The sequence below is a fragment of the Pantherophis guttatus genome, chromosome 1 (assembly GCF_059756535.1).
Source record: "Pantherophis guttatus breed Tessera chromosome 1, ASM5975653v1, whole genome shotgun sequence".
NCBI classification, from domain to species: Eukaryota; Metazoa; Chordata; class Lepidosauria; order Squamata; family Colubridae; genus Pantherophis; species Pantherophis guttatus.
Window position 1 is genome coordinate 294,353,663 of NC_142063.1, and position 14,252 is coordinate 294,367,914.

At 36.1% G+C, this 14,252-nt stretch overlaps 1 protein-coding gene across 10 annotated transcripts in view; it reads right to left on the reverse strand.

Annotated features, from left to right (window-relative positions):
* Nucleotides 1-14,252, reverse strand: part of DNAH14 (dynein axonemal heavy chain 14) — a 225,867-nt gene that overhangs the window by 17,028 nt on the left and 194,587 nt on the right. For 4 of the 10 annotated variants that reach the window (XR_015731510.1, XM_087883153.1, XM_060692465.2 and 1 more), the window contains 8 exons: nucleotides 12,938-13,147; nucleotides 11,292-11,395; nucleotides 10,742-10,898; nucleotides 7,487-7,697; nucleotides 6,210-6,312; nucleotides 5,222-5,449; nucleotides 2,840-3,037; nucleotides 815-1,008 (listed from right to left, as the gene is read on the reverse strand). Coding sequence is in view for 4 of the 10 variants with exons in the window: in XM_087883153.1 (XP_087739279.1) it covers nucleotides 815-1,008; nucleotides 2,840-3,037; nucleotides 5,222-5,449; nucleotides 6,210-6,312; nucleotides 7,487-7,697; nucleotides 10,742-10,898; nucleotides 11,292-11,395; nucleotides 12,938-13,147 (1,405 nt within the window). In the remaining 6 variants the exon portion in view is untranslated. The remainder of the gene's footprint in view (nucleotides 1-814; nucleotides 1,009-2,839; nucleotides 3,038-5,221; nucleotides 5,450-6,209; nucleotides 6,313-7,486; nucleotides 7,698-10,741; nucleotides 10,899-11,291; nucleotides 11,396-12,937; nucleotides 13,148-14,252) is intronic. The other 6 variants (XR_015731515.1, XR_015731514.1, XR_015731511.1 and 3 more) reach the window with 3 other exon arrangements.

The window sequence follows — 14,252 nt, forward strand, 5'->3', positions numbered from 1 at the left end:
TAACAAATGTCTCACTTAACATCAGAAATTTTGGGTTCAATTGTGATCGTAAGTCAAGGACTACCTGTATATCACCTTTTCCTCACTGTTTTTACTGTTAAGGAGATGCTGTGTTAGAGCCTTTCTGGATTTGTTTACTTGGTAAATACATGTCACAACACATATCCACAATCTGGATAATGTTAACATTCTGAATGAAGACAACCCAACTACATTGAATGAAAATACAGTTTTTGATATTTTGATGTACATAATCAAATGCAAACAATCACATTTAACTATTGGACAACATATGGACATTCTGTCTCTCTCCCTTATCTTTCATGCACATATACTTATCTACAAATGCCAGCAAGTAATCTTTAAGGTTTGCATTTAATGGGATCATACCTACAAAATACCCATACTTATTTTGTCCATTCTAGAAAAAGCCATAGGGAGAAAGGAAGCTTTTCATCTTTTGTATAATTCTGCAGCAATCATGAGGTGCTGAAGTAACTGATTCTATCTGTTTTACTCCAATAACATAAATTGTTTTCTCTCCTACCAGCAAGCTTATTTAATGTGGTACTTTCCCATTGCTCTTTGCAGTTGGAAAACAAACATTTATTCCCCACAGTACAGTAGAGAAAAGCAGGTAGTTATCAAGGCCCCAAAAAGTTCAGTGAAAGTTTCTCTATGTCTCTTGACACATACATAGATATATATTGATACTTTAGGCTTTAAACAACTATTAATTGTTTCAGCTTATGCTATATTGAAGGAGGAGGAGCAGGAGGGGAAGGAAGAGGAGGAGGAAGTTTCAAATAATAACCTGATAATATCTGTGCTATATGTTGGTTGGGTACTGACAATTGAATTAATAAATAATTCTGCCTGAACTTTTAAATATTGTCTTTCAGCACAACGATGCATTCCAAAAAGTTCCGGAGAATCCACTTCTGGAAGAGATTGTAGATAGGTTCTGCAGTCTTTTAAACTATCTACTTCAGATATTGGTCGATAGACCTGAAAAAATTATTGTTAAATGTTTTATTGTCTCTGGCCATTCAAATACAATATATGCTCAACATATATTTTGCCTACATTATTTTATTAATGCAATCATCTTTCTGCTTCTTCACTTCAAATTAACATTTAAAATTGATCAGATATATTGAAGAATGCAAATCTGCTCAGAGCTAACAAATAAACTCATAATTTATGGTCAGGTATTTTCTGAAAAATGGATTTGCTATTCCATAGTCCTCAGAAGATTTGAATTTTGGAAAATAAAGGATTCTAGAAGAAATAGTAGTTTCTATTATGAGGTTCTTCATCTACATTAACCAGGGTTTTCTAGTTAGCCCATTGGCTTAGTCCAAAGGTGGTTTTCCACACAAGTCCCCCTCCCCATTTTTGCTATCTTTCCCTAAATATGAAACATGGGTATAAGCATTCAAAAGAAAAAAATGAAGATCTGAAATAAAATTAGTAGAATGGCTAAAATATGCATCATACATTTTGTAAGTCAAGTATATGTACTGTAGATCTACTTGACATCTCCAAAATCATAGTGAAAACTTCAGGGATCAGAAATCCAAGATTTATATAATACTGTTGCTAGTATTGTATCATTATTTCTAGCAAATACATATATAGAGGAGAGGAAAAAGAAGTCAAGATGGTGGGTGCAATTCTGCAATTGAAGCCTCACTACTTTTTAAATTGTGTGTGATATGTATGATGTCCCTTTAGGGCAGGGCTTCAGTCTTGTGGTTGAGTCTACCATCTTGCCTTTTTCACCCTTCCTGCAGACAGTTTCTTTTAAAGAGCGAATTATGAATGGTAGAAAAGCTGAATTGTCATAGAGTAAGAGAAGATAAAGCATGGGCTTAGAAAGCATGTGTTGCTCACCTATAGTTTTGTTCTACGAATGGCCGTCTTTTCATTCACAGATACGAATTTCTCTCACCTGCCAGACTTTCCCTGAATACTATAGAATTAAGCCGTACATTGGCAATCCTGATGATGCTCATTCAACTATGCAAATCCTATTGATTTACTATTATTTATGTTTGTTAAAACAGGTGTAAGCCCCTGTGTGAGAGCTTACATGATTTTGGCTCTGTTTGTGTGGGTGTGGGTGTGACAATTTAAAGAACAAAGTTACAAAAAAAAACATAAGTTCTCAGCAGAAAAATCTGGTATGGGATGATGATGAAACCAGCATCACACCATTGCAATGCAAACTCAGTACCTTTTGTACATGTGTATGGAAATTGTTTCTTCCCAATGTCTATTTTTGATTTCCAAAGTCTAGTTTTGATTTGTCCTCTCCCTTCTGCATAGATACTCTACGGATAAATTTGTAGTAGCTAAGGTGCTGGACTAGCAACAAAGAGACTATATGTTCTAGATCTGTTTTAGGCATGAAATTCAGCTGGGTGACTTGAGCCAGTCACTCTCTTAACTCACCTTATAGGGTTGTGTATGGGGGAATAATAGCAAGTAAATTGAACTAAGAGTGACTGGCTCAAAGCCATCCAGCTGGATTTCATGCATTATACATTGCCTTGACAATAGATGATAGATAGATAGATAGATAGATAGATAGATAGATAGATAGATAGGAAGGAAGGAAGGAAGGAAGGAAGGAAGGAAGGAAGGAAAGAAGGAAGGAAGGAAGATAGAAAGATAGATGATAGATAAATGCAGGACAAACCAAATAAATAATACAAATAGTTGAAGATTATTTTTATGACTCAAACCATCTCTCCTTCCGAGTAAACCTACTCTGCTCACTCAGTTGTAAATTTGTGATATTAAAACAGCAACATAATGAAAATAGTTCTCATACCTCATCAGCAGTATAAACAAAATCTTCTTGCAATACAGAAGGATTATAAAAATTATCTAAAATGTTAAGCAAGCATCGACGGTCCCAATTATCAGTTACATGGCCTCCGTATGTTACTTCTCCAGTCAAATAACACAATGCTGTCCAAGGAATCTTTTCGTGCTTCTCAAGGAGCACTTCCAATATTTTGATAGAAAACTGAAAAGAAAAGTTATCATTAGAAAATACTTAAAAAAAAATAATCTGGAGTTAAAGTCTGGAATTCAAAGATTCTATAATTAGCTGAATAACACTTTCGATTCATGAGGCTCTTACACACAACTTTAATGGTTGCTCTGAGGAATCATTTTTTAAATGTAGTAATATTTCCAAGCCAATTAATAATTAGAAATGAAAGTGTGATATGTGTAAGAAAATTAAAATGTATTAAAATAAGACTGGATGTTTAGACTTGTTCTTCTGTAAAGAAGAGCAGATAATTAATAGGATATCTGTGAGCATTAGGTAAGAATTCATTAATTAAAAAGAGCCAATATGAATTTATACTGAATTTATATCATGCTAGAGTAACTTGATTTTTTTTTTCATGATAGGAGACTTCTGGGGAAGAAATAATGGACTGAAGACAAAAAAGCAGAGCTGAAAATTATGGCTAAGAACAAGGCATCAATTAATAAATTGGTTCTTCTGACATTCTCTAGAAAATGAGAGAATGAAAGATTGCCCATCTGGCTGCTCCACATGAGGAGACTGCAGGCAGTGGTGTCCAGAAGGTGAGAGAATCAGGCAATGAGAGAAATTGCCATTATTATTCTAGAACAGAACTTTTAAAAAACACTAATTTTGCAACTCCTTTGCCAACCACTTTTGGAAATTGCCATTAACTGCTTTAAACAAGTTAAATGAAATGACAAGGCTGGAAATACTAGTTGGCATAAGAAAATGAAGCTTTATATTTATAATGCTTAAGAATTCAAAACAAACAGCAAAAAATAAGACAAGGTTTTGGATGTAAAAAGTTTTACATGGATTAAGGGGTGAGTAAACATTAGAATATTTGATTTTGAAAATTAAAACTTTAAAATTGATTTTAAACAATAAGTTCATTCAAGGGGAAGAAAATTTTTAATTTTGGAGACATAATACCATAAGCAACTTATAATAATGGCGTTTGGAGATATTTTGGAGGAATGGCACTTTGAATTAAAATTTGCTGGTATTTGGACTGGAAAAAAGTCCAAATACCACCAAATACCAGAGTTTGCTTGAATTGAGATAAATAACTAATATTATTTTAGGGTACTTTTTTGTACCTTTTCTTTCTTTGTATTTTTCTTTTAAGTGGAGCAGGCGGGAGCAGAAGAAGGCAGCTGGGTGATCTAGTCTAGGCAAGCAAGAAGGAGCAGAGATCAGCGAAGGAAGGTAGTTGAGGCAAAGAGCTGGGCTGTGCCCGCTATGTGAAAGGCAGGCAAGCTGGCTGTGCCACGTGGGAGGCAGCTAGGCCGGGATTTGGGCCTTGCTCGCAGGCTCACCCAGGCAGATCAGGGCCGCTCAGCTGGGCTGTGGGGAGAGCGCCGCATGGGATGCAGCAATGGCGAAAGGCAGGCAAGCTGGTTGGACCACATGGGAGGCAGCTAGGCTGGAATTCAGGCCTTGCTCGCAGGCTCACTCAGGCAGATCAGGGCCGCTGACTCAGCTGGGCCGTGAGGAGAGCGCTGCGTGGGATGCAGCTGTGCCGGCGAAGGCAGGCAAGCTGGCTAGCCCTCAGAGAACGTTTGGCTGAAGTAAGAAAGGAAGCCAGATAGAGAGCAGCAGCAGTTATGCTGGGTGACAAGGAGTGACTGGGAGGGACAGGGCAGGGTGGGCAGGGCAGGGCCAGCCAGTGGTGGGATTTGCTGGTTCGCTGAACTGCGCAGAATCTTAACAACCAGTTCACCTGAACCATCCCGAAAGGGCAGCAGCCCATCACTGGACCTAGGTATGTTTAGGGAGGAGGAGGAGACTAGATATTTGACAGAGAAGATAATTTATATATCAAAAATACCTAGAATGTGATTTCCATATCCAAGGCATTGTGGGGATTATTGATAGCCTGGTAATAATTACTACAACTATTTCTTATAATTCTATATAATTCTCCTAATTACAAAGCTAAAAATAGTAATAAATACTGTTTCCAACCTCACAATTCAAAGTTAAACACAAAGTATATTAAATAAGGCAAAGAAAAGTACATAAATTATAGTGAATTAATGGATATGGGGAAAAACTGAATATAGTAAAAAAGGAGGAAAGCCAATTGAAAGAAGATCCATAGAGACATAGACACAGCAAAATACATGTTAATTTGCAAATATAATTTTATATAACATTTTCTCTTGCCTCTAAATCTGAAGAATTAAAAGCATATGGAATGTTCCAGCCCAAAACTCCATATTTCTTTCTTTCCTGAATGACAGCATTGAAAAAACATAGGCTAAACAACAATCTTTTCCATGATGGCCCACAGTTGGTCTTATTAAATATAGTTTCTGTTACTACAGCAGTGTCACTAAATCCAAAAGTTTGAAGTAATGTTCCTTTTAATCCTTGTGGAGTTTCTATTACTATCTTGAGGAAATAAACAAACAGATTATGAATAAAAATTCCGCAGGAAACTTATCAATAAAACAAATAAGCACATAAACAACTTTTATTGACATTGTCTATAATAACAGAATCAGTGGTGGGTTGCCCCCGGTTCGCACCGGTACTATAGAACCAATAGTAAAACCCGTGGGAGGCTCCACCCACCGACCCCGGCGTAATCAAAATGCTTCTGCATATGCGCAGAAGTGTGCACATGCACACTCGTTTCTCTCTCGCGCATGCGTGCGGCCCCGCTGCAAACCAGTAGTAAAGGTAAGTAGAACCCACCCCTGAACAGAATCTTTAAAATCCAGTCATTTTATACCTCCTTCTTCTTATAGTTCAGTGAATTAGGGAGGTGTCTGCCTGAGATGCTTTTGAATGTTGTCTTTTTTGGACTTTAAAAATGCTTCAGACCCCTTAGCCTTGGCAATAATTCCTTCATATGTTTGACAAGACCACCTTATTTGCTCTCTACATCAAGTTTGCTAAAATCAATTATTTTCCTCCATGTGTATGCAATTTTGGGCCAGCAGAAACACTCAATTTTCTCCCAAAGCAACAGGATTCTGTCAATGTTTGATTATGTACATTATTTGTCTCTACATTTTCATTATAAATTAATTTATTTACCATTGCTCAACTCATATTAGCTTATATTTTATCCCTTGTAAAAAATAATGCTCTCAATTAGTAATTATATAAACTACTGAATAATATCTCAGATTGTTTGAAATCTTACCTTTAGCCCTCTTCTCAAGATAGGTATGGGTAAAGATGTATCTGGTGTTGAACTTAACCATAGTCTAAATCCTGGATTTATAGTTGTCTCAGGTAGGATAAAGCTATGGAAGTAATCATTTTATAACAATTTTACTACTTGAAACATAATACAACATTATAGTGCCCAATCATCAATTCTATTTTACCAAAAAAAAAAATGCATAAAAATTAGAAGAAATAATGTTAATCCCATAGATGCTTTTCAAAAGGCAACTGGACTCTCATTGTTTTTTCCTTGAAGACAATTCCCTTTTCATCCAAAACGTTTTTTCACTTCTGACTGAATGGTAGGGAATGGAAGGATTTATATTCTTTACTTTGCAGTCATCTGGTCATTAGCACTCTGACAGTTGGTCTTTGATGCCACTTGGGGGTTTATCTGTATGCTCAGTGTCACCTGAATTAGAATGCAAGTGTGTATGGAACCTTCTTGGAACTGCTGAAGTTTCAGGAAGGTTCAATATCTATTTGCATTCTGATTCAGGTGACCCTGAGGATACAGATAAACACTCAAGTGGCCCCAGCAACTGAGCTTCAGAGTGCTAGTGACCAGATGATTGCAAAGAAAAGAATATGAATCTGTCCATTCCCACCATTCAGTCAGAACTGAAGAAGCTTCTTTGATGAGAAGTGAAACATCTTCAAGGAAAAAACAAAGAAAGTCCAGTTGCCTTCTGAAAAGCACCTTTGGGACAATCATGGCCTAGATGACTGAGAATCTCTATAGACAAATAATGTTAATGTTAATACTGCCTACCTTAGGCGTAGATATTTAATTAACTCTTTATAAGTTATTATTTAAGGATATAAAGAGATTTTGCCAGAGATTCTGCTGGGTACAGATGTAGCAGGATAGAAAATAGCAGCAGGAAGTGGAATTACCTATAACATACAATGTAAGGACTGTAATTATGATTACATTGGATAGACAGATAAGTGGCAAACTGTTTCCATGAACACTAACCAAACAAGACAACAAAACCTAACCTTGCCAGGAGAGGCTCAATCACGGTTTCAACTGGGAAGCCACATTCCCATCAAGACTAGTAGGCCAGTCAGTATATTCCACTCTTTCACACAACAATGATTTTACTTAGTCTGATAATGAAACATCTCCAGGAAAACAACCAAGCTCAGAGACAAAACAATGAAGAACTGAACAGAACTAAAGCCTACTCTGGTTCCTTACCAACAGAGAATAAATCATGTATAGAAATAAATTTAAAAAGTGCTTACGAATCAACAATTTTGCATAATCTTGGCATAAATGAAGTTGCAAGATGGCAATTCTGAAGGAATGCCCACTGTTCACCCAGTATTTGTGCTTTATATATCAATTCCTCTGCTTTGCTGCCTTGGCCACGTCCCAGAGATAGCATTTGCACATTTTGTGTACTTTTTTTTATTTCTTGGGCAAAGCGCAAGACAACTGCCATAATATCTATCCCTATACAACATATAAAAGAATACCTTTTATTATTTCATTTATTATTATATATATATAAACTTATATACACATATATATAGTAACAGAATGAGAAAACATATAATATATGTTAGAAGAAAACTTTGTGGAAAAATACAGGATTTCTGCACTTTCATAATTTTATAAAAGAAAGAATGTCAACACATACCACATTTTCTTCCATTACATGATATCCCTGCAATACTGTAACAATCGCTCAATTAAATGATTTCAAAAAGTGCTTTTGCTCGGGGACCTGTCCCCCAGCAAAAGAATATTGGGCTAGAATTCAAAAATGGATTTTAGAAATCATAGGATGTAGGATAGAATTGAACCCGGAAATGTTTTTACTAGGCATGAAACCAGAGAACTTAAACAAATCTAATTGGTATCTCTCTCTTCACATCATCATTGCAGCCAGGATCTCGTTTGCGTAAGAATGGAAATCCAAAAATACACCATTGGAGGCTACGTTAACCGCAAAGATCTTGGACTGTGCAGAAGCAGACAAGCTTACTGGACTTTTGCGAGATAGACAAGAATCGAGGTTATATAGGAGCTGGGACAGGTGGTATGCTTGGCTGCAAAAAAAGAAATCTTAAGAAGAATGGAAATATTAACCTTAGGGTGAACATGGGTAAATATTTATAGGAGCATTGCATAGCAATTGAGAATCTTTTTCTTCTGGATAAACTTTTCTTTCTTTTGATGAGTTGGTTTAATGGAGGTTTGTACTATCTCTAGGCAAAAATTGATACTTTAAAACTCTATATGTATTATATTACTCTCTGCAATTCTATCCATATTGCTATGCTTTTTTCTGTAATTTTTAATAATTTTCAATAAAAAAATTTTTAAAAAAGGAATGGGGGAGGGGGTGAATGTAAGATGATCACTGTGACATTTGAAGCTACAGGTTAGGAAACCAGCCTACCTTTTTTTCTGTGTATTATAGAAAAGATTAAGTAGCAAGCTATATCTAAAGGGAATTTTATTTATTTATTTAGTAAATGTATATAGCCATCCCTCTCACAAAATGTGATTCTGGTGGCATTCAAGCACAGTAACATGTAAAACAGTTTAACAATTTTGAAACATTGAAACATGAATAAAAATGAAAATATAAATAAACCAAGATTGCAGGAGATAGCAATTACCTAACATTCTACAACCACATTGCAAGCTCCCATGAGATCCTTATAATCATCGGAAAAAAACATGTTTCGGGCCTTTGGGAAGGCTAACAGGAATGGGCCTAACCTAACCTAAGGTGAAATGATGTTCCAGAAAATGGGAGTCACAGTAGAAAAGGCTTGTTTTCTGGATCCCAAGAGATTAAATTCTCTAGCAGACAGGACCCAGAATATACAGTTTCTAATGGATCTGGTGGGACAGGTAAATGTAATCCAGTAAAAAGACAGTTGTTCAAATAATCTAGGAATAGAGCAGTCAGTCAGTGCAATATGGCTAAAAGCACTGCCTGATTATTTGGCTGCATTGACTTGAAAACTTACGTCCTTTCTGTAATGTTGGATGAATATAAAAAGTTGGCACCAAGTGAATCCAAGGAACACCTAATGGAGGTATTCGCAAAGGAAAGCTAAAGAGATTGTTAATCAGTAATTGGAATGTGAATGGCATACCTAGGAAAGAACTATCTAGGCCCATGATGGCGAATTTATGGCATGCGTGCCACAGCTGGCACGCTGAGCCCTCTCTGTGGGCACACGAGCCGTCGCCCAGCTCAGCTCCACTGTGCATGTGTGCGCACACCTCCTGGCAGCCAGCTGATTTTTGGGATGTGCAGGGGGCGGGGTGCATGTGGGAGATGTGCGGGTGCGTAGGGGTCACGGGGTCACATTTCCGGCCTCCGGAGGACCTCCGGAGCCCAGAGGAGGCTGTTTTTGCCCTCCGGGAGGCTTGGAAAAAACCTCCAGAACCTGGGGAAGGTGAAAGACAGGCCTCCCGGAAGTTCTGGAAGTCTGGAAACAGGCCCATTTCTGGCCCCTGGAGGGCCTTCGGAGCCCGGGGAGCCCATTTTTGCCCTCCTGGAGGCTTGAGGAAAGCCTCCAGAGCCTGGGAAGGCAAAAATGCCCCCCCCACTGTGGTGCAGGTTGCTAAAATTTTTGAATCCCACACCTCACGCACATGCATGGGGGGGACGGGGGTTGCATGAGCATGCGCAGGGGAGCGTGAGGGGTGCCATGCGCACATGCAGGGGGCATTGCATTATGAGTGCCAGCATGCGCATGGACTGTTACGCGCACACACACATGCACTTTTGGCACACAAAGAGAAAAAGGTTAGCCATCGCTGATCTAGGCTATTTGTGGACAAGTTGTATAACTTCTCTGCAATGTACTCAGAACAGATTGACTATACTTGTCTATTATTTATTTATTTAATTCTTTAGCATAATTTCTCTGCTGCCCCAGTCATAAAACTCTGTGCAATTTACACATATAAAACATTATAAAACAACAACAATAACAACAAAAGAACAAATGAAAGAACATATGATGAAGTGGGCTAAAATAATGGTTGTAATATACAGATGGAACAATGGAGACTGGATAAATTGTCCAGAAACTATAAAGGCACTTCAAGTTTATGTTGGAAATGTGAAAAAAATGAAGGGATATTTGATATTTAGTGGATTTGGTGGAAAATTCTAAATTCAAACACACATATTGATCTGTTTAATATACAATTGAGACCTAACCTAATCTCTGGAGGGATGACATTATACAAAGGTGGGCACTATGGAGGGATGACTCTCCTACAGGGCCCCACCAACAGATATTCATTGGCCAATGGTACCCACAGTATTCCTCTCCTGCTGGATTGGATAAGATGGGTGGAAGCAATCAGAATGTGCTGATCTTGTTAGTAATAAGTAGTCTTAGTTCGATGATAAATGTATTATTTGCATTTATATACTGTAAATAAAGAATAATTTACAAACTAATACATATATACACATGTGCTGTACACAGAGGAACACATATACTCCATAAAATGCTCACCATGAGTATGGATGAGAATTAGTGGAGTTGTAGAATCAGATTCTTCATACATTCCTTTTAAATTAATTCCTCCATTCTGAAAATACCTAGTTCCTAATTTCTCAGTTACAAATATTTGTACTGCACGGTTTAACATTTCTGAACGGAGAACTTTTATCTAGAAAAAATAAAATTGACAATGATAACATCTTGTTTTACACAAAGTGTTGTGATATTTAGTTCTGGGTCTTGCTTAGCAGATCAACACAAATACATAATTTTTGCCCCTCCCTTAGCCCTCTTTCCAAACATGAAAACAACTAGCAAAAAATTGGAAAAGTTCATCCTTTCCCACACTTGAGATGTCAAAATCATGCCCTCACAGTCCTCAGAAATAGCAGGAGGTGACAATCTAATTCAAGCAAAAATGTTTGTCCCTCCCAATACAATACAGTTTCTGAATTTTGTATGCCAAGATCATTAACTGTCAGATATCTTTCAAATCAGCTAGAAGCATGCTTCTTCTAGATGCCAAAAAATAGTTTAAACCAGTAATATTTTCACTACTTGCCAATATAAGTCTTTCAAATGGAGAAAGCTTCTCCCAAGGAAAAATTACAGATATACTCTCCTCCTTCTCATCACTTTCTCTTGCTAGCTGTGATTCTGAATCTGCTAACAGATTAAAGTAATTATTAAATAATTACTGAAATGTTGAACTGTTTAACAATTATACCGTATAAACATTGTAACAAATTGGTACTTTCTTCAGTATTATAAACTTTGTTTAAAGTAATGTAATTAAATTTCCCAAGCTTATTGTCTTGATCAAACAAGATGTCCTTTACTAAAATTCTTTTCATGACTTTTAAATGGGCAAAATCGTATTTTATAGAAAATAATCATAATATAAGGAACAAAAAGGCCACAATATGTGCAAAAATATATCAGGAAAAAGCATATAATGTGGAATATTTACTATACATGTTTATAAGTTCTGTAATTATCTCATTTTACTATGAGTTACTGCAAGACAAATCAAACAATTGTTGAATAAACTTTTACATTTAACCATTCTCCTCCTACTCATTGGTCAGCAAATCATTGTTTCACATTAATAGGTAAATTCTATGGAGAATGTGATTTATTTTATGTGGGAAAGTATACTGCCCTGTAGCAATTCAACTGATCTCTCGCCTTCAAAGGATCAGACAATATGACTAACATTGACTAATGTTTTAAAGTGACTTCAAGTTCTTCACCCTCCTTGATTTCAGTAATCTAAATATTTTAACTTTTTGAATTATTTTATTGCAAATTGTTTTTTTATACCGTTGTATTTAGGGACATGCTTATTTTTTAAAAAACAAAAACATTATTTAAATGTAATTATTTATTTAAAATATGCATGATGTCCAGGGTTCATTAAAGAGGGAGTTGAAATGCTAATTTGAATATAAGAGTTAGGGGAAAGGATGGTAGACTGCTAATAGAGATTATTTGCAGAAGAAGTATTTGAATATTTATATCTTGATAAAATGCACTATAAAATATTGAGTTTCATTTGTATGGAATTACTATGGGCCGCATATAGAACACGTTATTAGTTTACTCTTAGGACATCAACAATCTAGACTTGGTTAGTGCCATATGGAAGGCATGTTAGTATGTATATTACAGTTACATAAAGTACATAAAATGCACAAAGCATACAACTTGCTGACTTTTGCACAGTTATACATTTTCCATCTACATTTAGATACGCAATTTAATTAATTTATTTCTAACATCTAGTTAGAAAAAACAATCAGCACAAATCCTCTTCCAAGTGGTTTTGGAAGAGGTAAGGGATGTACAGATACTTCAAAATTGCATTTTCTTGAGATTGTATAAGCCCAAGAAAATCATTTTTTTTTTTTAATTTGATTTATATGCCGCCCTTTTCCGGAGACTCAGGGTGGCTTACAATGCGTTAAGCAATAGCCTTCATACTTTTGTATATTTATACAAAGTCAGCTTATTGCCCCCACAAACTGGGTCCTCATTTCACCTACCTTAGAAAGGATGGAAGGCTGAGTCAACCTTGAGCCTTGGAGAGATTCGAACCAGCAGTAAATTGCAGGCAGCTGTGTTAATAACAGGGTGCTTAGACCACTGTACCAGCAAGGCTCTTTTAAAAAAATCTTTTTTAAAAAATCATTATATTTTAGCAGTTACCTTGCTTTGGTGATAATGGTCTATAACATGTACTAATCAAATCATACACATTCTCACTATCTAGAAAATCTTTCCACTGTTGAGGATATGTTGACAGAGAACTGCACAATAGGCTGAATGCTGGTATTTGAGTAGTCATGTACTGACATTCTTTCCACATCATTTCACTTATCCAGTGGAATGGAGCAGTTTTGTTAAATACACATGAACCTAATAAAATAATATGAAACATTTAATTAGGACAGATGTAAGTATTCTGATTTTCATTCAATACATAAATTATAACCAAATTATTAATTTTGGCTGCAATATGTCCATGTTGTCATGATCATCCTGACTAGGGGATTGAAAAGCCAATCTGAGAGGCAGTCAGTTGACCAATCACGATCCTAGAAGTTGTGACTAAAAATAATATACAGTATGTGCAGAAACTGCCATCAGTTTCAGAACTGCCCTAAAGAGGACTTTACACAGAAGATATTTAGAAAAGAATTTATCTTTAGACATAACATATTCAAAATGCCCAGTTTTTCCTTTCCTTTCCTCTTCTCAACCATCCTGTGGAATAAAGGTGTATCCTGTGGTAGCACCTAAACTTGGTTTAATCAAGTTTGCTGTGAGTGAATATTTCTTTCACATTTTAACTGATAGCTTGGGTAATGCCCCCTAAATTTAACAAAAGGCTAACACAACCCTCCTCTAGCACATCAGTTACATATTGAACAAAGAGGAATTTTGTTCTGCCTAGACATGCATTTGATTGCTTTATAGTGATATAAAGTTTTCCTAATTTCTTCAATAATATATATTGTTTTAATATGTGAAACTTTATTTTTAAAGATATATTATGCTTATATGGTACTTTGTAGTGTGTTCTTCATGCACAATTGAGTTATATCAAGATAACCCAGAAAAAGGGATGCTAACTGTGACAATAGCAGACAGTGTTGCATATATTTACTAAGGCCAAAAGCTAAAAAGTTCAGCAAAGCAATTTTGCTCATGAATTCAAGATGCCAATCTCTATAAAATCCTACAAAGGATGACTATTACGAGACGTAATTATTCTAGTCTATTCTATTGGATCAAAAAAACTTCAGAACTGTAGATGGTTTTGGCACCATAATTTAAAGAATCAAAGAAACTGGAATTAGTTCAGCAAAAGACAACAAAGTGGACAAGGAGATTAGAAACTAAGTCCTATGAAGAATGACTCTAAGAGTTGCTTTAGTCTTAGAAGAGATTATTGAGATAGGATATGATAACACTCCTCAAATATCAGAAAGGATGTCACAGGGAAAAAGATCAAGATAGT